The sequence below is a fragment of the Ammospiza nelsoni genome, chromosome 3 (assembly GCF_027579445.1).
Source record: "Ammospiza nelsoni isolate bAmmNel1 chromosome 3, bAmmNel1.pri, whole genome shotgun sequence".
Taxonomy (NCBI): Eukaryota; Metazoa; Chordata; class Aves; order Passeriformes; family Passerellidae; genus Ammospiza; species Ammospiza nelsoni.
The window spans coordinates 4963049-4986054 of record NC_080635.1 but is presented as its reverse complement, the minus strand read 5'-3'; the positions used below and the strand labels follow the sequence as shown (position 1 = coordinate 4986054).

Here is a 23006-nt window from a genome sequence, read left to right as displayed (position 1 = left end):
GTCCCGGGAGCGGCGGGAACTGGGCAGCAAAGACCTCGCGCTCCCCCCGGCCCCGATGTCCGAATCCCTCCCTGTGAGAGAATGCCGGCTCTGCAGTGCCGGGAACACCCCGTGATGATCCCCCGGGAAAGGAAATCCCGGCTCCGGTGTTCCAGGAATTCCAGGTGAGTGACCTGGTTTCAGGGCTGGGCGAAATTAAAGCCGGGAGCGTTTCCCGAGGCAGGAACTGCCATCCCCATCCAGGCTCGCTGGGAAACTGTTCCGCACTGGATCCCAATTAACCCCAGGGGTTTTTCCCTTTTCCAGGCAGGACGACATGGAGCCTTTTTCTCTCTCGGAGCTCGGGCTCCCAACAGAAAACAAAGCTATCCAGGGAATTCTCTGTCCCATGGCTGTGGAGCTCTGCCACCTCCTCCTCGCCCTGCAACGGGAAGATGGGATTTGTTCGGCCTTTCCCACTTTGGGGGAAAAGGCAGGAAAATTAGCCAAAGCTATGGAAGAACTCGCTGCTGTGGCAAGGAGGTGAGGTGGGTGGGAGTCTCCCGGGTGGATTTTGGGCTGGGAAGTGATGGAAAAGGTGTCAGGGAGCCTGCATCCTCCTGGAGAGGCGGGATTGGGAGTGGGGAATAGAGCTGAGCCCAGTCCTTCCACTCCAGGCTGTCTGAGGATTCCAGCGAGGAAGGGAGCACGGAGGCGTGTCCCGTGGGTGAATCCCTGCTCCAGGCCGGGAGGGACGTGGTGCTGGCAGCATTCCAGCTCCAGGAGCATCCGGACAGCCCCCGGCACCGAGAGCACCTGGCAGCGGCCGCCAGGAGGAGCCTGATGGAGACAGCAAAGGTGAGGGCACACCGGGAAGGGGCACGAGCAGCGGGAAGCTCCAGCAGATCCATGGAGCAAACCACTCCTCCTCCCGCTCCAGGGATGGAATGGGAATTCCTGACCTGAGCGGCTTTTCTGCCTTGTTTCCTGGTTAGATCCTTCAGCTGGAAGAGGCTGCAGGGATGAGGAGGATCAGTGGCACTGCCAGCTGGCTCCTGGAATGCCTGGGCGTGCTGCGGGATGCCCGGGACACTCCAGGGCTGCTGGCTGTATTCCAGCCCTTCGCTGAGGCCGTGCTCCGGCTGAGCCGCCTGACAGCCGAGCGCCTCCAGGAACTCCGGGATTGTCCTGCAGGGAAGAGCTTGGCCCAGACCCTGCAGCTGCTCCACAAGTGCGTCCCACTCATCCACACAGCCCTGACACATTCCAGGGACAGCCAAGCTGACCTCTCCCAGGATTCTGTATTCCAGCTGACGGAGAGGACCATCAGGGAGCTCCTCTCCCTGCTCAGGGAGCCCCAGGACAGGAGTGGGATCTTCTCCCAGCAGCTGAGCAGGCTCCAGGCTCTCCTCTCCCACCCTGACCCCCTGCGTCTCTCCGAGGGCGGGTTCAGCTCCCACTTGGACGCGGTCATTCTCCATGGAATGCTGCTGGCAGAGTCATCCAGGCTAGATCTGCAGCTGGAGCTGGTGGAACATTGCTGGGCCCTGCTGCAGCTGAGGAGGAGCATCTGCAGCCACATGAGCCAGAGGGAGGGCCAGGGAGAGCAGGGACTGGAGCGGGAATGTCACAGCTTGAGGGAAGAACTGGAAAACCTGGACCGGGCAGCGCTCAGGGCCACGCTGTGCCAAATCCTGGATGGATTCTTCCAGGAGAAGGAGCCCCTGAGGCAGCTGGTTGAAGGTGCCCTTAGCCTTGCCCATTCAGGATGCTGTCCAGCAGGAGCTGGAGGAATTTTAAGGAAGCTCCAGCCCCTCATTGCCTCCTTCTTCGCTCAGGCCCAGCGGATGCTCCGAGCGGCCGATCTGCTCCTGGCCAGGTGTGCCAAGGCCCAAACTGCCAGGGAAATCCGGGAGGGCATGGAGCACCTGCGGAGCCTCCTGGCCAGCCTCCCTTCCCTGCTCATGGAAACAAGTGGGAACACCATGGAGCAGCTCCAGGCCCTGAGCTGTGCCTGGGCCAGAGCCACCAACAGCCTCCTGCACTGCTTTGAGGAGACCATCGGCATGAGGGAATTCCTTGAGTTATCCATCCTGGAGCTGGCCAAGCAACAGGAATGGTGTGAAGCAGCACTAGAACGCTGGGACCCTGAGGGATTCTCCTGGCACAGCGCTTGCCTCATGGGCTGGGCACGCTGGGTGGTGGGAGCCTCCACCCGGCACGTGGACAGGACCACGGATCCCATCTTCAGGAATGGTTTGCTGGTGTGGGTGGAACAATTGGCCAAATCTATCCTGGAGCTGGGAGCAGTCACGGCCCTCATTCCAGGAAGGTTTTCCTGCCTCCAAAGCCGGGGTGCTTTTTCCCAGGCAGCCAGCTCCCTGCTGGACTCTGCTCTCCATGTCCAAGCGGGGCTGGACGGCTCCAATCACCCAGAGATCCTCAGCCCGCTCCGGGAGCAAGTGCGGAGCACCAGGGTGGAAGAGGGGCTGGAGCTCAGCCCATCCCATGCTGGGACACGAACCAGTACGGATGAGGCAGCATTCCAAGGAAATATCCAAAGTCATCCATCTTCACCACCAGCTAACCCCCACCTGGATCCATGGAAAGGGGATACACACTCTGTCATCACAGCTCTCCTGGGAGCATCCCAGGCTGGTGACATGGACACTGTCCATGCTGCCTGCTCCATCCTGCTGGAGCTCTCTGATGGATATGTGGAAGCAGCACGGGAAGCACTACCTGTGGCTGAACCCCCCCAGCTGCAGGTGCTGGAGCAGCACTGGGATATCAAAGCCCTTACCCCAAGGATCATCAGCCTGGCCAAGGAAACGGCCCCTGGGCAGCTCCCTGCTCCAGGCAGGCTTCTCCAAATGGCACTCAGGCTCTCGGGAAGGATCCAGGAGACTCGGGAGTGCCTGGCAGCTGTGGCAGGCTCTTGGAATGGTCTGGCCCAGCAAGTGCTTGGATTTATCCTGTCAGGTGACTTTCCAAGAGGGAAGCAGGCTTTGGATGAGACCCTGCTGGGTTCAGCAGGAGCAGTGCAGGTGGCAGGAGGCATTGCAAGCGCAGCCTGCAGTAGGGAAAATCCCAATCCCTCTCATGTCCAGGAGAGCTTTCTGCAGCTCCAAGCCAAGTTTTCCCATGCTGAGCTGAACACCAAAGGGTTCCTGGAGAAGGCAGTGTCCTTCAGGGAATCCTGTGGGATGGAAAAGGCCATGCTGGAGCTGCACGGTGTCCAGTGGGCCACTGGCATGCGTGTCCTGCTGGATGCCATGGATCAGTTCGTGGGCAGGGATGTCCTGTTCCTGAGGGAGCTGAGCAGAGCCGTGAGGAACAAGGTTGGCCCACGGAGCCTCCTGGCTGCTGTGGCTGAGAATTCCCTCAGGTTGCAGGAGGCTGCCCGGCTCTCCTTCCTATCTTGCCCTGGAGACCACGGTGCCAGAGAAATCCTGGCACTCCGGGAGGAGATCCAGGTGCTCATGGAAGCGCTGCTGGATGTGTCCAACACCCTCCTGCACTCCCCACTGCCTACTGCCAGCCTGGCCACCCGCTTCGAGCTCCTGCAGAGGGACGTGGCCCTCAGGGCCAAGGCGTTGCTGCTCCACTTGGAAAGGGTCAACAAGAAACAGCTGCAGCTGATCCAAGATGTGGTTGGAGCAGCTCTGTCCGACCTCCCCCAAGAGGAGAGGCAGAGGAGCAAAGAAGGCTTTGAGGAGAAGGCAAATCAGCTCCTGGCTAATGTCCAGAGGGTCAGAAACACCCTCCCAGGTGCTCTGGGGGCCAGTGCTCAACTAACATCCCAGCCTGACCTCCTATCCATGGCTGACCACCTCCTGCTCCTCACGGCTGACGTGGTGGGAAGCGCCCGGCGGCACTTCCAGAGCCACCAGTACCCTGGGGATCCCTGCCAGGACCCTGGGGATCCCCGCCAGGACCCTGGGGATCCCCACCTGGAAGGCATGGTGTGGTACTGGTCGGCCAAGGCTCACTACCTTGTCACACAGCTCTGGGGTATCCATGGAATTGACAGGGACACCCTGCGGTGCCTCAGAGAATGCCTGCAGCAGGAACGCTCCCCAGGATCACCCAGCAGCACAGCTGGACTCTCCCCAGCCCCAGAGCCCCCTGAGGCAGCAGGAATTCATCCATGCAGGAGCAGAGGAGTGAGTGGAGCCGTGCAGGATGTGCGTGAACTGGTATGGGAGCTCTTTTCCCTGGCAGGGTGTTGGTCAGGGCTGTCTGTCATTCCTGGTGCTCCCAGCACGGAGCAGGAATGCTGGCAGGGCCTCTGGAGGTCAGCAGGCCGACCCTGGGCCACTCAGGCAGCTCAGGTTGCTGGCAGCCCTGGATTCCTGGATATCCGATCAGCCAGGCTCTCCTACATCCATCCCAATCCATTTCAGAGGCAGAGAGGCTGTAGCTCTCCCTCACCTCCACACATTCCCTCTGGGAATACCAGCAACTCCATTCCCATGGGTGTCAGGAGCTGGGAAAGGCTTTGGCACAGACCCAGGTCCCTCAGCAAAGTGCTTTAGAACTCTCATCGTGCTGGGAATGAATTGCAAACTGTCAGCTTGCAGGACACCCCATTCCCATTTTGAGATAGCTCCAAGGGCTTTGGATTTACGGAGAAGGGCTGGTGGAAGGTGGAGTGGACCCAGAAGGGGGTGGGCAGCTCTCCCACCAACTTTACTCACCAAAATCTCCTTCAGAAACATCCAGGTGGAGGAGAGCACTCGGCATCGCTGTGTCCACACATTCCAGGTCTGGAATCTGCTCCATTACTGCCCCGGCAGCACCAGGATGGCCCTTCCAGCACCTCCCCTGCAAAGCAGGAGAGAGCAAACTGTGACAAGTGGCAGGGTGGCCCCAGCAGGGTGTCCCAGGTGACCCAGGACATGGCCACGAGGAGGCTCCACATGGCTCAGTTCCTGCACAGGAAGGGCCCCATTGCGGTAAGGCAGCGTTTCATCCCTCTAGTTTTCCCTTAGGATCACGGCAACTCCATCCCAAATCCCTGTGTCACCCAGCTCTTGGGACAGTGGCACCAGCTCTATTTATGCAAAATACTCCAAATTCCTTCCTCCTGGTTGGATGTGAGCTTGGCACCCTGTCCTTTCCTCAGGATCTATCTGAGCCTCCTGGACCTTCCCTGTTCTGCAGGAAAAGCTTTTTTTCCCTTCTCTCCCCAATCCCATTGATTTTTATCCCGTTCCAGAGCAAGGAGCAGTATGTTGCATGTGCCAGGCAAATGGTTTCTGATGGGCAGGTGGTTGTTAAGTTTGGGAACATCCTTGCCAAGCACTGCCTGGACCAGAGATGCTCCATGGAGCTGCTCCGTGCCATTGAGCACACCCAATCCATCAGCAGCCAGCTCGGCATCGTGGCCAGGTGAGCTGCCAGCAGCTGGGATCACCTCTCCAAGGTGATCCAAGAGGGATCCCTTCTCCAAGGAATGTGGGTGGTGGTCTCCAGAGGTCCTAGGGGCGGTGGGTACTGTCCAAGAGTTGAGGAACAATTTGGAGGCCTCCCTTCTCTCCATGGGTTTCCCTGGGGACAAGCTGGGTTTGGAATAACACTGTCAGGATGTCCAATGTCCTTCCAATAAAATCCTTTGGAATGTTTTTGAAGGGTGAAAGCAGTGACTGGGGAGAGCAGGGCCTCCTCTGAGCTGCTGCTCAGCAACGTGCAGAACCTCATTCAAGCAGTGCAGCACGTCCTGAGGGCGGCCGAGGCGGCGTGTGTCAAAGTGAGTCCATCATGGAACCTGTCCTGGAATTATTTGGGTGGGAAGGGTTGCTCCAAGTCCCATCCAACCTGGCTTTGAGCAGTTCCAGGGATGGGGCAGCCATAGCTCCTCTGTGCCAGGGCAATTCCATGCTCTGGGTGTTTCTCATCCAGGTCTTTATATGGGAGCTGGGATCTGGCTGCTGTGGGACTCCAGCTGGAGCAGATATTCCTCATGGAATACTTTCATTCATCCCAGGCACTGACTGTCCTTGAAGTCACCTTTACCTGGTCCATTCCCCACTGAATTTTTGGATTGTAGAGCACCTTTATTTGGAATTAGTCCATGCTATCCTCTTTATTCCCAAAAGCCAAATTCCCAAGAGTTTCCCATGCAGCTGCCATCTACAGCCACCTGATCTGACTGTAAAGTCCATGGGAGCAGATTTTTCCTGAAAACAACTGGAAAACAAGTGCAAACAGCACCAGCCTCTCCCTGAGGCAGCATTTCCATCTGAATCCCATCCTCTATAATCCTACTGCTTTTCCTGGGATCAGCATCTCTTTTTGAAGGAAACACAGATTTTTTAGAATCCCATTTGCTGAACAATCAGCCCCAAGGGTGACAAAGCTCCTCCTGTGCTTAATTAAACTTAGCATTCTTCTATTTGCCCATTTTCCACTTTGCTGATGCTAAATTAATTAATTCATTAAATTTGACTATCTAGATCCCAAAGTCCTTTATGACCTGGAAATTTCCCTTTGGAAAATTCCCTGCTTATCAACAAACTGCCCTCCTTTCCTCTCCCTCTAAGAAGCTTTTGATGCATTCTGAAGCATTTTGAAGCATTAAGAGGTAGTGACGCCATGTGGATCATGCACACATTGGCACAGCCAGACTTTTCCATAATTTAGGATGCACAGGGATATATTAAACCAATTCCTTCATCCAACAGGGTTTGGGACAACCCCCAGCAGATCCTGAAGAAGAAGAAGTTGCTGCTTTCTGCCAGCAATGGAGGAAAAATCTGACACAGCACAGAGCCAAGGAGGCTTTAAATTCCGACCGGGATGAATTAGGGCTCCGGAAAACTCGAGGGGCAAAGGCTGAGCCCACCCTGATGTCTCTGGTGCAAGAGCAACCCCCTCGGAGCAGGAATATCCCAAAGCATCCCAATCCTAGGAAAGGACACACAGTTATGGACAGACATCTGTAAATCCAGAGGGGCTGCTTGTCCCAGTGCTGTTGGAAGCAGAGGAATACTTTGCAGTGTGAAGGATTCATGTTGGAGTTTTTCATTGTGGCAGGAAAATCTTGGAACAGGCTCCGTGGGGAGGCCAGGAATCTTCTGGTGAGTGTTTTACCCCCAGGTGGTGAGATGGGATGGACGGGGCTCTGGAGAATCCTGATCCAGTGGGAGGTGTTGGAGGTATCCCTGCCCATGGCAAGGGGTGGAATGGCATCATGAGTTAAGGTCCCTTCCCACCCAAACTATTCCAGGATTTTGAGATCCAGAGGTGCTCAGGCTTTGTGACATCCTTCAGCCTTTCCTCCTTCACATATCCAGGGATACAGCAGTGGGGAGTGTTTTGTCTCACCTGCTGCCCCTGAGCCAGCAGATTTCTTCCCAAAATCCCACTCAGCCCCAGGATTCTCTCCTATCCAGAGTAAACATTCACTTCCCAAGATCACCCACCTCACAGCTTCCAGAGTATCCCAGACTGGTGACACTGCTGCTCCTCTATCCTGGCTCTCCACATCCATCCTTCCAGCCTCAGGATCATGAGTTGTCAAATGGAAACACTGCTCCATGCTGGAATCCTGCAGGAGAGGTGGAAGGGAGCCTCCCCTGTGAAATACACAATCCAACACCACAGCAGATCACAACTGGCTCCATGGTGGCTGCAGCCCATTCCAGCCCACCTTGGTGTCCCACCTGCATCCCAACCACCTTCCCCAGCCCAGGAATTCCATCACGTGCATGGCAGCAAGGAATCTCCTCCATATTCCAAGAAAAAGCAGCAGCAGGCACACTGGAGACTCTGGGAAGCAATCTGCAATGGATAAAGCAGAGGAGGGAAGGAGGGAGGGAGGCAGGAAGGAAACACACTTGGAGACAACAGGCTGTGAGGACTTACAGGCCTTTGTATCCATGTCCTATTCCCACACTATTTTTCCCTGCTGGTTTGGTTTTTGAGGAAAATCTTGACCAGCCACACCAGTGAGTAGAAGAAATAACAGACTACTAATAAAGGACTAATGGGTTACTCTAAAATAACAACCCAGTTCCATGTCTATTCTCTACGTTTGCTACACAAAAAAAAAAAAAAAAAAAAAAAAAAAAAAAAAAAAAAAAATTAATGGAATCCATGCTCTGGCAAATCAGGAAGGCAAAGTGAAACCAGGAATGCCTTCGGAGATGCTTCCTCTGCTGTGCAGGAATCACAGGCTTCCCTTGGCTCATCCATGCAAGGCAAAACCTCAGAATTTGGGATAAACACTCTGCTGTCCCAGTGGAAACACCACTTGGCCAACAAACAAGAGGAAAAGGTCCATGACCATCACTTGGCTAAGAGAGAAACACGAGGAAAAGGTCCACCAAGGAAGAGACTTAAAGCAGAGAAGGCTTCCAAGGGGGTGGGAAGCAGATGATTGATTGAGAGGCTGGCACATTTTTATTGGAAAAGCAGCTGCCTAGGAATGGCTGCACTTCCTCTGGAGAAAAAGAAACCCTAAAGGCAGGACAGGAGGTCTGGAGGACAGTTGTGCTCTCCCATGCAAAACCTGGAGAATTCATGACATGCAGGATGTTCCATGATGGAAAATGGCAATTCTCTCCATGAGACCTGGGGATCAGGTACAAGGTTATGTTAAAACCCCACAAACCATCCCAAAAAGCCCAGCTTTAGTCCCCTCCTCCCAGCTGCCACCGTATGCACACGGAGTCGTCACCAGGAATTAACTGTACCCTTTTTAATTGTTTTGTTAAAAATGTCGTCGAGACACCATGAATACAAGTACTGCAGTTACAGCCATACAAAAAAAGCAATACAAATTAAGCAGCTGAATACAAAAATACGTTGAAATACATGAACACCACAATGGAACTTGGAGCACTAAATCCCAATCGTGTAGGCGTGGAAAAAAATTAAATAAAAACCTTTTTTCTCGTATTAGACAATGTAGTTTTCTCCACTTCGAACAGTTACTTTTGCTAGTTATGTACTTCACAATTTCTTCTATGTACAGCATAGAATAAAATACTTTTAAAAGATATGACATTTTTCATCCTCAATATGTGATATAGTCTCTTTTACACTAATATTGACTGCAGGAATAAAAACTGTCTGTGTCTTACATCAACTCATTGGAAAAGAGGAGCGACGCTTTCCTTTGAAATCATTTCCGTGAGGTTTTCCATCAGTTCAGGGGTTTGGCAGTCCTGGAACGGCATCTCTCCTGGGAATTCATGTACATAATATTGCTTGGATCTATACAAATGTGGCAATCGGATCTAAGTGGTGGTTGGGAAAGAGGCAGCTCACACATATACAGCTCTGGGAATTTTCCATGACTTATTTACAATGAAAGTGCTTTTCTCAGCTCTAACACGATCCGGGGGGATTGGTTTCCTTTCTACAGGTCAATTATTAGTCTCCCTGAAATTGGAAAGAAAAAGGATTCTCTAGAAAATACCACAGCTTTGCAAACACTCGAGCGTACTGGAGAACTGCGTGTGGTTCGGAGATTAGCAGCTGAAAAGTGGTGGGAATTATAATTTAAAAATAAATAAAGCCAAAAGAGGTAACCCAGGTACAAAACAGCAGAGAACTGCAATACCCACAACGGTAAAAAGACTCCAAAGCCGTCTGCTAACAAAACGGGGAAGCAGTTGGATCGAAAGTCTTGAAAACATCTTTCAAGGATTTATCATCCGACTCCCCGTTGGGATCGCTCTCCGGGGCCTGCGTTACCTGTCCGGGCTGCCTCACCTGCCTGGGGTCGCTGTACTGTGGCCGGATTAACCCCGACAGAGCCTGGATTGGGAGATTATGGACGGCAGGGGCAGCGCTGGAGTGTTTAGCCTGAGATTTACTGGTACTGTTGGCCTTGTCTGAAGCAGCTTCCGCTGATCCTTCCGTGGGTTTTTCCGTGTTGGAGGCAGCCTTCTGCTGGGACGCATCTTCCGCGAGACTCGGCTCATTTTTACTGGAATTTTTCAAAATGCTTTTTTTCTGGTTCTCTCCATTCTCTCCCGAACTGGCTGGAGCCGTGTCCGAGGATGAGCTGTGATCCCTGGGATCGTACAAACTGATCCCGCTCAGGATGGAGCCGGGAGTTCCCAGCCTAACACCACTGGATGATAATTTGGGCGCATAGGGAGGCAGAGCATCGGGGTCGGATTTCGGAGTCGTGGCTTCTGAGGGCTGGGATGAGCTGGCAGCAGCTCTAGCAAGCCGGGGGTCAAACTTGGGAGGGTGGGAATCCTTCCCAGCTCCATGGTGAGTGTCTGCACTCGACAGTCTGTGGAGTCTGGGATCAACGTTCTTTTGCAAGCGAGGATCCCCCAGTTTGCTGGAGCTACTGGCATGGGAATCTGTGGATGGATCCAAGTAGCCACCCCGGCCCACGAGGCTGTTTTTGGCCTTGGCAGCGAGCCGGGGATCAGCTGGCATCGCGTTGGGGTGTGGATCGTTCTTCAGATTCCGCAGTTTATTCAGTCTCTGGTCAGCAATGAGTGGAGGGAGAGGTAAATTGATGGAAGAGACGGGGTCGGGTTTAGGCAGAGGGATTGGGAGCAAGTCCTCGGGGGCCCACACAATGTGCTTGGCAAAGTTAGGTTTCATCAGGGTCACATCCATCTTAATGTGGCTGAACTGCCGCAGCTGGGAGCGGGGATCCCGTAACGTGACGCCCGGCAGAGGCTCCAAGGGAATGAGGAAAGCTCGTTCCCTCAGCTCCCTCTCCGAGTCCTCCTCATCATCATCCAGCCCTTTCTGCTTGACCTTCACTCCGGCGTGGGCGTGGTGCAAATCCAGCTTGGCCCCGGCCAGGGAGGGGCCGGGATGGGCGCCCTCGCTGACCTTGTGCATCCGCGGATCGCGGGCCAGCCGGGGATCCAGGGACGCCGACTCCGAAGGTTTCCTGGGATTGGGCCTTGGAGACGCCCGGAGTCGCGGGTCAGCAGCCTGAGGCCCCACACCTTTGTCTTTTGCCAGCCTGGGATCCGTAGGCATCCCAAGCATGTGCTGCTCCGTGGAATGTTGTTGCCGATTCCTAAAGTTTTCGCTTTGTTTCTTTAAGGTTTTGAGGATTGATTTAACACTGCTCCCCTCTTCCTCCTCACTGCTGGAATACCAGTTGACATTGTCATCTAAAAATCAAAGAAATGCCAGAAAATTTAGATTATTCCAGCAAATAATTCTTAAGAGAATCCAACACTCTCTAATGGGAGTAAAATCAAACTGAAAAGATCTGATATAAAATCACTCCCACAACCTCAAATGACCAAAATCCATGTAATTAAAGAAATGCCATAACACAAAAACCTGGAGGGAGTGGAGATAGAATGCAACACAGCCTGGAAGTGTCTCCATATCCATCAATATTAACCTGGGAAAGTAACCTGCTTTCAAGCAATCCCTATCAGTGCTAGTACAAAAACCAATCTAAAATCTGAGTCTTGACAGGAGAAGGAAAAGTAAAATGGCCCCTTGCAGTGGTCTTTAATCCAGGTAAACTATGAATTTGCTGCCTTACTTAATCCAAATCCCAAAGTTTGTAGGAGAGGTTGAGATTCAGGAAGAGAAGAAATTACAGTATTTTATTTTAAAGGATATCAGAGAAAGAAAAATGCTGCCCTACAGGAAACAGATCAAGAGGAGCAACTGAATAAATAGGACAGAGGATGCACTTCCAGTCCTGGCAGTGAGAAACAACACCTCTGGTCCAACACAGGATTTTCCAAAGTAATTATCAACCAAAGGACCTTTTAAAAGTGCAACTATAGATCCAAAGATTATTCACTGGAGCCAGGATGGACTGAACCTACACTAAGATCCTAGAATAAGCTGGGAAGAAGAGCTGAAAATACTGAGCTGCTGCTGCTTCCAGTAACCATTCCCAGTAACGGGGGACAGTGACAATAACAGTAACATGACACGAGTCAACGTCAACCGATTTGCTGACCATGGCCTTCAAGAATGATGAGAATTCCAACCAAAGCCTGCCCACCTTCCTCTTTGCTCATGGCCCTCTGGCCCTGACTGCTGGCAGAGTCTCCATCCCGCTGGTGCTTCTGGCTGAGCCTGGCATACAGGGCCTTCTGCATGGCGGGCAGGAAGTCGGGCACGTTGATGCCCTGGTTGTGGCCCATGTGGCCGCCCATGCAGTCCGACTCGCTCCCGCCCGGATGCGACTCCGGAGCCATGAGGTGAGCCTGGTGATCCGTAAATTCTCCGTGCCATGCCCCATCTGCAGGACAAAACTCCAGTTAGCAGTTATCCTAGAGGAATGTTGGTAGCTATAAACATGGAATCATGGAATGGACTGAGTTGGAAAGGAGCTTAAAGGACATCCAGTTCCATGCCATGGCAGGGACACCTGCCCCTATCCCAGGCTGTTCCAAGCCACATCCAACCTGGCCTGGAACACTTCAAGGGATGGGGCAGTTTCCCACAGCTTCTCTGGGAAAACTCTGCCAGAGCCTCCCCACCCTAACAGGGGAAGGATTTCTTCCCAACATCCCATTTCACCCTAAAGCATAACATGACTTAACAACACAACTGAGAAAGCCAGAACACTGAAGACATTCCAGGAAGCTCCTATCCAAAATTCATCCAGCAGATGTCCTTACCTCCAGAATTATTGGCTGGCTGGAAGTTGTGTACAGCTTGGTGGGAATAATAGTTGTCATAGAAGTCAGCTGGGTTCTGCATGGGCTCGTACTCGCCGGGCATCTGCTGGTACTGTGGCCCCGGGGGGCAGTGATTGTCCCTTGGCATGTTCACCATGTGTCCCTGCACTCCAGGGGAATTGTAGGATCCTCCCATCCCCGGCGGGGTGAGGGGTGGCCCACCCTGCTGGCCCTGCATGGGCATTCCGGTCTGGTTCTGCGGGCCCATGTACCCCGGGGGAACGCCCTGCATGGGGGGGCTCTGCGGCATTCCCGGCCCCTGGGGGCCTCCGCAGGGATGGTGCCCAGGAGAGCCGGGGTGCATCGGGGGCCCGTTGTGTCCTTGGGACATGCCAGGACCTGGCCCTGGACTCGAGCCTGGATTGTACATGTGCTGGGAATGGGGGTCGTTGCCCTGGAACGGCGGCCGCGGGGGTGACCCGCTGTTGTAGAAGGTTGGTGGCCTGGAAGCAGAAGAAAAACAAGGAATCAAATTTTGGACCTACAAACACCAACAGTTGGCTCTCTTCGCCCCCTCCCACTCTTATTTGATCTGACACTGGATAAAATTCCCAAAGGAGCATTAATTTCCAACTACACCCATTCCACATTCTTTATCTTGGCCAAAACCACATTTTTTCCAATATTTGCTGATCTCCATCAGTTTTGCCCAAGAAAAAGCCAACTACAAAAAGACTGGAGCAGGGAACAAACAGCTCCACCTGCAGATGGAGATGCAAACCAAGAGTCAACTTCTGAAAGGTCAGGCCTAAGTTCCTTTCTATGGAAACTATGAAATAATCCTGGTATCAAGTATCTGGCAGATGCTCAACTTAGCCCAGAATCCTGATAGGAACAATGATTAAAGATTCAATGATAAATATCTAGAAGAGTTCTCCTCAGAATTCCAACACCTACTTCTTCCCAATTTTGTGTGCCAAATCCACGGTGGGCTTCACAACGATTTCAAAAAGAGATGGGATTTTCTTATAATCTCCTGAAGGATCTTGGTAATTCTCCATGTCGGACTCGGAGAAGGGATATTGCTCCGGGGGGGTTGGCAGGAGTCCGACCCCCGGCGGGGGTTTGGGAAGGGGAACGATGCCCCGCTTCCGGAGTTCCTCCAGCTCCTTCTCATCTTCATTCTGGGGTTCCTCCTCATTATTCAAAACCTGCAACAAAGCCATGTGGCAAACAGTCACTGAGTTTTCCAGTATTCAATTTAGTCTTGTGCCTTTTATTGAAATATGATTTCCATATTTAGATAAACAACTTTTCTGTTATTTGCTACAATACTGCTGGATAGTGACATCCAACCCAAAGGAATTCTAAACTCATTTTTGGGAGTTATTTTCCAGGACACCAAATCCCAGCCAAGAAAATACTTCTCTATTTCAGGAAGGAACAATTTCCCACAAGTCCACTTAGTTCAAAGAGGTGTGGAAGGAGTTATTCCAAGATTCCTCAAGTGTTGGATTCACACCTCTTTTCTTTAAAGGCCTGGTGGGCAGTGACTGGAGAGGGAATATCCCAATAAAGCAGAGCTCAGGGTTTCCCAGAGCACATGGAAAAGGCTCCTCCATCCCTTCCCCACTCTGAGTGCAGCAATCCCAATATTCCCAGTATCTGGATCGCTCACCTTATCCAACAGCTCCTTGGTTTCTGCAGTCAGGGGCGCGTGAGAGAATTTGCATTTATCTCCTTGATAACACTTTGCTCCTGTGTGGTAGAACTTGCAGGGGAATTCATGTGAGGAAGGAATTAAGGATTTTTAACAGTTTGGGAAGGTTGTAAAATCCAGCTGGCAGCTATCCCTCAATTCTTCAGCAGGAATTTATCTTTATGGTAGGAATTTTGGAAGCTAACAACCAACTTACCTCTTAACTTCCATTTAAAATTCTCCTAAAAATGACATTTCTGTGGCCTTCAGATTTAATTTTGCAATTGTGATTAAAAAGGGAAAGGTCTCAATTCCAGAGGAAAACACCAAAATAATGACAAATAGGAAGAGATCAGGGTCTTAAACGTGTGGATAAATGTATCTAAAATTCCTGGGATTTTATTTTTAATGTTACAAATCAGTAATTTTATATTTATTTTTTCCTCTGAAGTATTTGAGAAAAAGAATCTTGTAATTAATCTATACAGTAGATGGTAGAGTCTCTTAAAAAACATTCACCTTTACAAATCCTTTTTATCAAAATAAATAGAAATAAAATAATATAAATTTCAGGTGAATTTAGAAGTACTTTTAAAGGATATTGTGCAAATAAATACAGTTCTCTCCTTTGGTGCAGTAACCCTGGATGTAAAACTTACAGATTTCCTTTTTCTTTTCAATCTCTGCATCATGATCAAATTTACACTGTTCGCCCTATAAAAAATTGGAAAAAAACAAAACAAGGAAAAACCATTATCCATCTGAAATGCTGAGTAATTTAATCCCATAGTAATAAGAACATCCTCCTCTGCTGAATTTAGATTTTTCATCTTTACCAACATTAAATTCCATTATAAGCAGTAAAAGCTGTAAGTAGAGGGGATCTGGACATAGAGAAAATTCCTGGATTGGAATTCAAAGGAATAGATGGAATGGTGACAGAAGACAATTCCTGTTCTCTGCCTTCACCTAGGAATTTGCATTAAAAAGGCACTGAAATTATATTTCACTGAATTGCTTTAATATATTCTATTATTCTTTAGGATTATTTTGCTGGATGGGGGTTTGAGTATCTTTTTTAGGATTTATTTTCCTGAAAAAGACACCGAGTGCTCTTTCAGTCCCTTCTAAAACTGAAGGTGGCAGCAAATAGTCATGTGAGCCAAAGGTATTGAAAGGCAGCAAGGAACACAACATTTCACTTTTATTTCTACCATTTGGCTTAGAAACAGAAAATTCCACTGCTAAATCCCAAGGAACCAAATAAAAGTGAGAAGCATTCAGTGGTTGTGTTTTCTACCAATCCCATTTTTTAAAGTTTAGCACCACAAAGCAATCCCTTCAAAGTTCCCAAATCAGCAGGAAATAATTTAATATATTCAGGAATTGCTGCCTATTTAGATTCCAGACTTGTGAGAAATTATGTCATTAACACATTATCATTCTCAGAGTAAGTTTAGGATGTTTTTATTAATAAAAATGTGATTTTTTATTAGAATTTAAATCAAAGTGTGTAACAGAAAGGGATGCTTTTCCACAAATAATTCCATCTAGAAATCCTCAGCACATCAGAAATGAAAATATTGAGTTTCAACACCCAAGTTTGCTAAAAATTTATTTAAAAAAACAATTAACTTTACCTTAATGCACCTCCCTTCAAGGAAGTATTTACAGATCTGTTTGCCCTTGTGCTCCACTGTGTGCTGGTTGATGAACTCCTGGCTCATATTAACCCATTTCTTCACTGGTTTGCCATCCTGGAAAAAATAAATCCACATTTTATCAGCTTCTTTTTGGAGCAGTGGTGATGCAGAGGTTGGGAACAAGGCCTGGAATTGCAGGTACCTCATGGAAGCCATCGGATCCTTTATTGCCGCCTCTGCCCCTGCCGCGATCTTTGCGCTTCAGTTTCTTTTGCATTCCACGCCCCCTTCCAACATTGTAGTTGTTCCCTCGTTGGGAAATGCCTGGAAAACAGGAATAACCTCTTAAAAGGATTACAGAAATTAAGGGAAAATGGTTCTTTCAAGGCATCAAAGAGAGACAAATAGAATGAATTAAATTTATACTGCTGGAAATGTTATTTCTGACCAGCCAGAATATCCCAGGAAAATATTCCTGGCAGCTTCCCTCATCCAGTTCTCCACCCCAAAAATGCCACCAAAACTCCCCTTACCTTTCTGGATCCCTTTCATGCCCTGTTTCTTCACTGGTTCCTTTGGGAATGGAGGTCCCAAATCCCCACTGGAAGTCTCCTTAGCTTGTCTGTACTGTTTGAGCTGGTCAGCAAAATCCTCATCCTTTTCCTCCTCGTTGTAATTGCCAAAGTTTTCATCACTGTAATGACTGTAGTTGTCATATTCCTTACTTTTGACATTTTTTTTATGCTGCATTTTCTGGGAACTCATGTAATTCCCTGACACGTGTCCATGCTGTAAGGAAAGGGATTGCATTAGGAAGCAATTCCATATTTCCAAACCCCACCCCTCCAAACTGCTCTAAAAATCTATTTATGGGGCTGTTTTATCATCACCAGATTTGCCCCCAAAAAAAAGCATTAATAATACAGGGAATATCAGTTATTCAGGAAAAATTAATAATTTTAATTCACCAGCTGAGAAAAGCCAAGAAAACTGAGCTCCTAAAAAGCAGAATTAACTTTAGATACTGAGAAGTGGCTTTTCAAGAGTTTTTTTCTGAGTCCAGCCTAAATCCAGTGCAGGCAATAAAAAGACTCCTTAATAATAAAAGATTCCTTAATTCCTGACACCTGATGGAAGAAAAATTGTTATCAGGCTTATTTTCTACCACAGATTCTGCTTTACATCTGAGAATCTCCTCAGGGAGATGAGAACTGGATGTGCTTCCAGAAATCCAGGAGAACAGGCACAGGGATGGAGCCAAACTTCCAAACCCACACTGTTTATATTTGTATTTTTGGAATGTCACCTCAATAAGGACAAGAGGAATGAGTTTGAAACTTCCTACCTGACTGAAGGAGGAATCATAATCCCTGTAGGAAGAGCTGCTGCTTTTTTTGTGGGGCCTTTCCGTGCGCTCCATGTCAGAGTCGTGGCTGTAGTCGGAGCTGTCATCGCTGGAAGGGGAGTTATGCTAGAAAACACAACAAAAAATTTGTGAATTTTGAGGAAATCATCTTCTTTCCATAAATATATGAGCACAAAAGTGATAAATTTACATTGTGTATCTTATCCTAAAAACTCCCAAATCCCTCTGGTTCAGCTTCCAAGCCCTGTGCCTAACTTTGAACATTTAAGACCAGTTTAAGTCTTACATTTTAATTCCTTTGCCAATTTCTTGGATCCTTGTCCTGGACACCCATGAATCAAATCAGAACTATCACAACTTCCAAAATGTTGGTTTTTTTCCTAACCTTATGCTTGTCCCGTCTTCTCCTTTTGGATTTTTTCTTTTCCTTCTCTTTTTTGCGTTTTTTCCTGGATTTCCTGTGGCCTTTCTCATTTTTCTGTTTGTCGTCCCCTTTTGAGCCATGTTCCTTTACATCCTCATAGGCTGCATCATCTATTTCCCCATCTTCCAGCTCTCCATCTTCCCTGAAAGAGTGACACCAGGAAGACAATAAAATTCCATGTTATCATCCAGCTCACCTGTCACTGGAAAAAAACAGTTAAAAAGTCTGAAGCAACCCCAAGCTGTGATTTTTTGGGATAAATGGATATGCCAGGGAAAAGACATAACTGCTGTATGACCTGGAATTTCTTGGAATTACATTAATGAAATAACACTGGAACATTATTATCCCTGAAATACCTGCAGCTCTCCCAAAAATCCAATTAAGTTTTGATGATACCAGTTAAACTCATTCCCTCAAGGATCAATTAAAATATCCTCTTCCATAAAATACCTACAGAAAATGCTCCTTGGGGACAAAGTTGTTCCCATCTCCCAGTTCCTCTGGGAATTACACTCATGGATTTCCACTTTTGGGATGCATCCCTGACTGGAATAACTTTCCAGGTAAACCAGCCTCAGTAATACAATCCCTTGGATTGCATGGCAGAGGGAAGATTACAGAAGCCCTCTAATCTCTAAATTCTTTCCACAACATCCAAGCATTTTCCAAGGACTGAATGTAAGAATGTAAAAATTTCAAGAATGTAAAAAAGGAGGTGAGGAAAGGAAAAAGAAGGAAAAATCTAACAACTGGATAAATATGGATTGAAAAGATAATGGTCAAATACACCATTTATTGGAAAGTAAGTTATTTTTCAAGTAAGTGCCAAGGGAGGAATTATCTTCTGGTTTAGCTGCTTTTATTCCAATTTAAATCCCAAACTGGAGCTGTGCAGCAGGAAGGGAGAGCAGAACCTCCTTTTCAGGAGTTCCCCCCTCTCCCACAACCTCCAGATACTTGGAGCTGGATATGAAAACAATCCCAGAAAACATTCCCAGTGTCTGAGGGCATTCCTAGAGCAGCTCTCAAATGGATCAGAAAGGCACAGAAGCCAAATGATCTTCCAGGGAAAACCAACTTGATGAAATCCCTAGGCAGTTCCACAAATGTTTGGGAAGGGAGAATCAAAAAAAAAAACCAATTCTGGTATTTTAATTTAATTTCTAACCTTTAAACCTGGATTTTAGCTCCCCTTCTTTGACCTTATTTCAGGTCACCCTTAAAAATAGAATTCCTTATACCCAAAGAAGATTTCTCCAGAAGCTCCTTAAGTCCAAGATCCAAACCCAGGATGCATTTTCTGAAATATTCTGGGAATCTTTCAATCATTGTTGAGGATTTCATTCCCCATAATTTCATTTAAAATTTTTACTTTAGGTTAAAATTCCCAGATGGCTAAAATTCCCCAAATTTTGATACTAAGGTGCTGCTTAAGAAATTAGCAATTAATAAGAAAAGTAACTCCAAATAACAGAGAATTTTCACTGGGAAAATCAAACAAAAGCAGAGGGTGGCTGGGAGCAGTAAAAAGTGAAAGTAAATTAATTTCAAGCTATTTTCTGGGAAATCTGGCACTGATTTGTGTGTAAATAAACTTGCCTCCAGCTTATTCCTTACCCTGCCACGGATTTACCCACAGAGAACCAGGAAATCCTCACAAAATGCTTGCAGGAAAAATCTGTTCAGGACTCCTGTGCTGGAAGGCTCAGGCCCTTCATCACCAAAATATTATCAACAACAGGAATTAACTAAAACTAATTAAAGAACATTCCTGTCTTGAGAAAACTGCATTAAAACCTTCCAAACTGGAATATTCAAAGTGTGGACAGACAGGGGTTTTTAAATTATTTTTTACCAAGTAATTTCTTTATCATTCAACAGAGCAGCTCAAATCAAATTATTAACAGAATTCCTGCTGCACAAATTGATTGGGAATCATGAGGTTGCCAGTATGAGTGTTCCCTGCAGTGAACTGGTTTTACTGGTCCTACATTTGCACACCTGAGGTTACACAAAAAAGGAGTTGGGCCTTTTTGAAGTGAATGAACTCATTTTACAGAGCTAAAGTTTTAGAAAAAGTATAAGTTATGATCTCCCAGATCGTGTGTATTGTTGCTCTTCACCTCATTAATTAAAACATTATAAAGCAACACTTGTAAATTACAATTAATTAGGTTGTTAGGTGGCACTTATTGGCTCTATTTCACAATTACCAGTGTCACAACTGGTTGTACTGGTGGGAACAGCTGGTGAGAGGATGAGAACTCCAAGCTGGAAAAACTCTGCTCCCAGCACTACCCGGAGTCACTCGGGCTTGTCCTCAAGGATTTGAGAACTCCAGATATTTTCAATCCCTGAAACAGTGAAAAGTCACAGCCTGATTGCAGGAACTCCACAGCACAGCTCTGCCCCAGCTCCAGAGATCCCAGTGGATTCCTGGTGTGCGCTCAGCTCGGCAAACAGAGCACGACACAACTTCCACCCTTGGCCAAGGACAAGCAGGGAGGGGAAAACAAGAACTGGGAGCTCTGGGCTCTGCCTTGGACTCCACTGAAGCCCAGGCCCATTTCAGGGATCACTTCCCGAGGACAAGCAGGAAGTGGAACACAAACACAAGCACCAGCAGCTCTGGGCTCTGCCCTGACCCTTGCACTCAATCCCATGAGCATTTCCCAAGGACAAGCAGAAAGGGGAAAACAAGAACCAGCAGCTCTGGGCTCTGCCCTGACCCCTGCACTAGACCCGAGGAGCATTTTGGGACCACTTCCAATTTATAACACAGAACTCGGGACTCTTTTCTCCAACAAGGAAACAGTTTTGCATTTACCCACAAGCCTTCTTTTTGTTTGTTTTTTTGTCTACTTGTTTTTTCCCCAGTGTTTCCTGGTCCTCTGAAGTACCACAAACGGTTGTGGAGCTGTGTGGGGGGAGGCCAAGCTCTGGCAATGCCAAAACCTCGGCGTTTTTAACTCCTGCAGCTTTGTCAGGAACGCTCAGGGTAGGTGTAGGCTCAGGCTCTGGTAACTGCCACCCTGGCACAGTATTTTTGGAACTAGTTAGGAAGGCCAGAGCTGCCTGGAGAAAGGATTTGAATTTCCAGCAGCTGCAGGAGAGAAAAGGAGGGAGGGAAGGAGGGAGGGAGCAACAGAGGTCCTTTCACCAGGAACAGGACTCTGCGTTTCTGCGCATGGGGATTGAGAGGTGGCAAAGATAACGTCAGTCAGCCCTTAATCTGCATAAAAAAGATCCAGTTAAATGTGTAAGGTGGAATCTGGCAAGAAAATGACGTTAAATATGGCTCTAGTGAGAGATTGTGGTATCAACAAAAACAGCCAAAAATAAAAAACCCGCCCAACTCGGAGCACCCTTTCCTGCCTGAGACAGAGAACAATGGTGACATTCAACAGACACCCCCTGGAAAGTGCAATTTATGGAAAGAATGGCAAACAGCCCCCCTTCCCAGCCAGAATAAATCAATGAAGATGTAAAAACGCATGCATTCCAAAAGGAAAAATTAAAACCTTGCTAAGAAAATGCACTTTTAATGCAGTGACACCCCCCCTCCCCAATTTGCATTCCCCACCACCACCACCCCGCTCCAGCCTGAAGGTGACCTGCCCCCCAAAAACATCGTTAACCCCCTCAGGCACATTAACAGAGCATCATCATCATCATCAGCATCATCATCATCATTACCAGCATCACCCCACTAAGTACCACCATTATGAGAAGCGGAGAGAGAGAAGAATGTTACTCGACCTTTCGTCCCCTGCATGTTGCCTGTCAGAGTCGGGCATGTTTGGGTCAAGAACTGGGTTTGGGGGTTTGGAGAACAGGCTTTCAAAGGCCATTGTGCCTGGCTGTGGTGTGGTGAGGAGGAGGAGGAGGAGGGAGGTGGAGGAAGGCAGGGCCCCGCCGCTGCCCGCGGTGCGGAGCGGCGGGAGGAGGCGGCGGCGGCGGCGCGCACGGCCGCGCTGGGGGCGGCTCGGTGAGGAGGAGGAGGAGGGCCGGGCCCCTCAGTGAGGAGAGATGATGAAGGTTTGCACTCACGGTTACTTAGTGAGACACTAACGGGCACTCAGCGCCCGGGCCCGGCCGCCCCGCGCGGGCGCTGCGGGGAGGCGGTGGCGGCGGCGGCGGCTCGAGCGGCAGCCCCGGGGCACAGGAGAGCGGGAGGACACACACACGGGGGGAGGGAGGTGCTGCTGGCCGGAGATGGCGGCCCTAATTCTTCCTTACAAACATGGCGCCCGCGCGAGGCACTAGCACAAAATGGCGGCGGCGGCTGAGGGAAGAGAAGGAGGAGGAGGAGAACGGCGGCAGCAGCAGCGGCGGCAGCGGCCCCCGGCGCTTTGCCCGCACACGCTCGCTCAGCGCCCGCGGCCCGCACGCGCCGCCGCCGCCGCCACAGCGTCTTCCGCGCCCGCCGGGGCCGCGATGTCGTCGCGTCCCCTCACGCCGCCGCCGCCGCCCGCCGCGCTCCTCCTCCTCCTCCGCCGCGGCCCTGGGCCCGCCCCCCCCGCGCGCCGCCATTGGCCGCGGCCGCTGCGTCTCGAGCGTCGATTGGCTCCTCGCCACGCCCGTCAACCCCGCAGCGACGTCACGCGCGGGCCCCGCCCTCCTCCGCTTCCCCTCGGCCGCCGCCGCCGCCGTGCGCGCGCGAAGGGGGCGGGGCCTCGCCGCGCGTGCTGTCACGTGCCCCGCGCACGTCACGTGGTGGCGGCGTCCCCCCGGGAATGGTGGGGGAAAAAGGGGGGAAAAGGGAGGGAAAGGGGGAAAAGGGCGGCGGCTTCCGCCTGCCGAGAACCGGGACGGGCACCGGCAGCGGGAATGGGCCTCCCCTCCCGCCACTGCGTCATGGCCGCCGCCCCCCCTCCCCTCCTCACGCACTGCGGGCAGCGCCCCCTGGCGGTCGGTGCGTGTGAGGGGAACCGGCCCGTGCGTCATTAATTAGTGACGCTCCTAATTAAACAGAGAACGTGTGTCCCCAGGGCGGGACAAAAGCGGTGCCTGGAGTCGCTCTCGGGGTCAGGGCGTGACAAAAACCGGGATAAAGCGGTTCCAAGACAGTCACTTAATAAAAATGCGGTGGGCGAAGGGAAGACGTGTTTGTCAGAGTCACTTCAATGACGTTTAATCAAACCTTCCCGGGAAAAGTTGCATTTGTATCTTGTCCAGCTGCCTCCCTGCCTTTCGAGGCTTTTCAGGACACGGGGCTCAGCTTTTTCCAGTGCTAGCGATCGAATAAACTTTATAAAAACAAGGCAGAACACTCGCATGGATTCTCGTGGGATTCCGGGCGGGA

General features: G+C 49.8%; 2 protein-coding genes across 7 annotated transcripts; both read right to left on the bottom strand.

The window, feature by feature from the left end:
- Positions 1 to 117: 117 nt before the first annotated feature.
- Positions 118 to 1283, bottom strand: LOC132071886 (uncharacterized). The gene is made up of 2 exons (XM_059469721.1): positions 942 to 1283; positions 118 to 819 (listed from the first exon to the last, which is right to left on the bottom strand). Exons 1-2 carry the CDS (start codon positions 1242 to 1244, stop codon positions 196 to 198), a joined length of 927 nt encoding a protein of 308 aa, XP_059325704.1. The 5' UTR covers positions 1245 to 1283; the 3' UTR covers positions 118 to 195.
- A 7385-nt stretch (positions 1284 to 8668) lies between these two features.
- On the bottom strand, positions 8669 to 22105 carry ZC3H6 (zinc finger CCCH-type containing 6). Of its 6 annotated transcripts, none has more exons than XM_059467723.1 (12): positions 21752 to 22105; positions 17561 to 17840; positions 17254 to 17379; positions 16442 to 16697; positions 16111 to 16250; positions 15906 to 16022; positions 14868 to 14979; positions 14245 to 14354; positions 13524 to 13777; positions 12567 to 13069; positions 11900 to 12184; positions 8669 to 11084 (listed from the first exon to the last, which is right to left on the bottom strand). In XM_059467723.1, exons 3-12 carry the CDS (start codon positions 17326 to 17328, stop codon positions 9583 to 9585), a joined length of 3354 nt encoding a protein of 1117 aa, XP_059323706.1. In that variant the 5' UTR covers positions 17329 to 17379; positions 17561 to 17840; positions 21752 to 22105; the 3' UTR covers positions 8669 to 9582. The 6 variants fall into 6 exon arrangements, with proteins under 6 accessions (XP_059323706.1, XP_059323705.1, XP_059323701.1 ...); XM_059467722.1 differs by having other exon boundaries at positions 17660 to 17840; positions 21752 to 22103; XM_059467718.1 differs by having other exon boundaries at positions 17660 to 17840; positions 21461 to 22102.
- Positions 22106 to 23006: the final 901 nt, after the last annotated feature.

Bases quoted from the DNA above. Each gene is read 5' to 3' on its own strand.
- ZC3H6 (XM_059467718.1), bottom strand. From the start codon at position 21,552: ATGGCCTTTGAAAGCCTGTTCTCCAAACCCCCAAACCCAGTTCTTGAC. The intron at 16,251-16,441 runs GTAAGGGGAGTT...TCCTTTTAAGAG, and splicing joins CATGAAAGGGATCCAGAAAG to GTTATTCCTGTTTTCCAGGC. The intron at 14,980-15,905 runs GTAAAGTTAATT...AATTTTTTATAG, and splicing joins TTGAAGGGAGGTGCATTAAG to GGCGAACAGTGTAAATTTGA.
- LOC132071886 (XM_059469721.1), bottom strand. From the start codon at position 1,244: ATGTGTCAGGGCTGTGTGGATGAGTGGGACGCACTTGTGGAGCAGCTG. The intron at 820-941 runs GTCAGGAATTCC...TGTCTCCATCAG, and splicing joins AAGGCAGAAAAGCCGCTCAG to GCTCCTCCTGGCGGCCGCTG.